Below are 1,118 nucleotides of genomic sequence, written 5' to 3' on the forward strand. Positions count from 1 at the left end.
TCATAGGCACTCAATAAATACTTAATGAAAGATTCTAGAAGTTTACTAGTACAGGGCAAAGTTGCAAGTTCAAGGCTGTCCTTTATGGCAGTGTTTACAACAGCAAATTGAAAACAGACTAGGTGCCCAACAGTAGGGGATGGTTATATAAATTATAGTGCCTATCTATGTGACAGAACATGGCAGCCGTGAAGAGAGATGTTAACAGAGCCTGCCTTTGGCATAGGAGGAGCAGGCTACAAACCACTGTGATCCCCGTTGTGTGTGTTTACACATGTAGGTATGTAGATAGGGATAGATATATGGATTATCTTAAAACCCTAGAAGGAAATACACCAAAATGTTGGCAATGGCCAGCTCAGGTAGAAGGTGGGGGTGGGGTTGCTGGTGATTTTTATTATTTGTGCTTCTCTGTATTTTCCAGAATTTTTATTACAATGACCACGTATTTTGCAAAACACTATATTTAGAATGACAGAGTAGCAGCACCCACCCTCCCCAAAAGACCTCAGAAAGGGACAAGAATGACTATTCACTGCAGGCCTTCTCTGGGCCAGGCCCTAAGTGTGGGGTTTTATTTACAAGATTCCCTGCACTCCCCAGTACCCACCCCCCTCATTTTACAGAGGAGGGAACAGGCCACACAGCTAGGGAGAGTCAGTTTGACTCTGCCCAGTCTGGCTCATTCCAAACCTGATGTCGGAACATACAGCACTGGGCCATTACAAGTTCGTTGTAACAATGTACGGCAACCACTACCACAGACACAAGTTAGATACAGGGAAACTGAGGCCCCTGGCAGCATGGACCCTCCCCCGGGTCTGGCAAAGGGTCATTGGCAAGTGGGGACTGTAACTGAAGCCTCCCCCTCTTGAAGAGTCAGAAACCCTTGGATTTAATTATCCGTTTACAGCCTCCCAGAGGGACCCTCCCAGGGCCCTGGGTTGTCTAGTTTAGGTCTGCAGGGGGTATTCTGATTCACCCACCCCAGCCCTTGCGACTCCGGGGCAGGGTCCCAGGAGGAGGAGAAGGGAGCCCACTGTCCCTGGGGAGTTCCCAGGGAGCGCCGCACCTGTGGTCCATGAGGTCACAAAGCCCCGAGGAAGGCTCCTCCCCAC

General features: G+C 49.4%; 1 protein-coding gene across 1 annotated transcript in view; it reads left to right on the plus strand.

Moving 5' to 3' along the window:
• Positions 1-696: 696 nt before the first annotated feature.
• The window catches only part of FAM71E2 (family with sequence similarity 71, member E2), a 6,731-nt gene continuing 6,309 nt past the window's right edge, over positions 697-1,118 (plus strand). The window contains exon 1 of the mRNA XM_010848703.1: positions 697-770. Coding sequence (XP_010847005.1) covers positions 697-770 — 74 coding nt within the window. The remainder of the gene's footprint in view (positions 771-1,118) is intronic.

Source organism: Bison bison, unplaced genomic scaffold, assembly GCF_000754665.1.
Source record: "Bison bison bison isolate TAMUID 2011002044 unplaced genomic scaffold, Bison_UMD1.0 scf7180017850463, whole genome shotgun sequence".
Classification (NCBI taxonomy): Eukaryota; Metazoa; Chordata; class Mammalia; order Artiodactyla; family Bovidae; genus Bison; species Bison bison.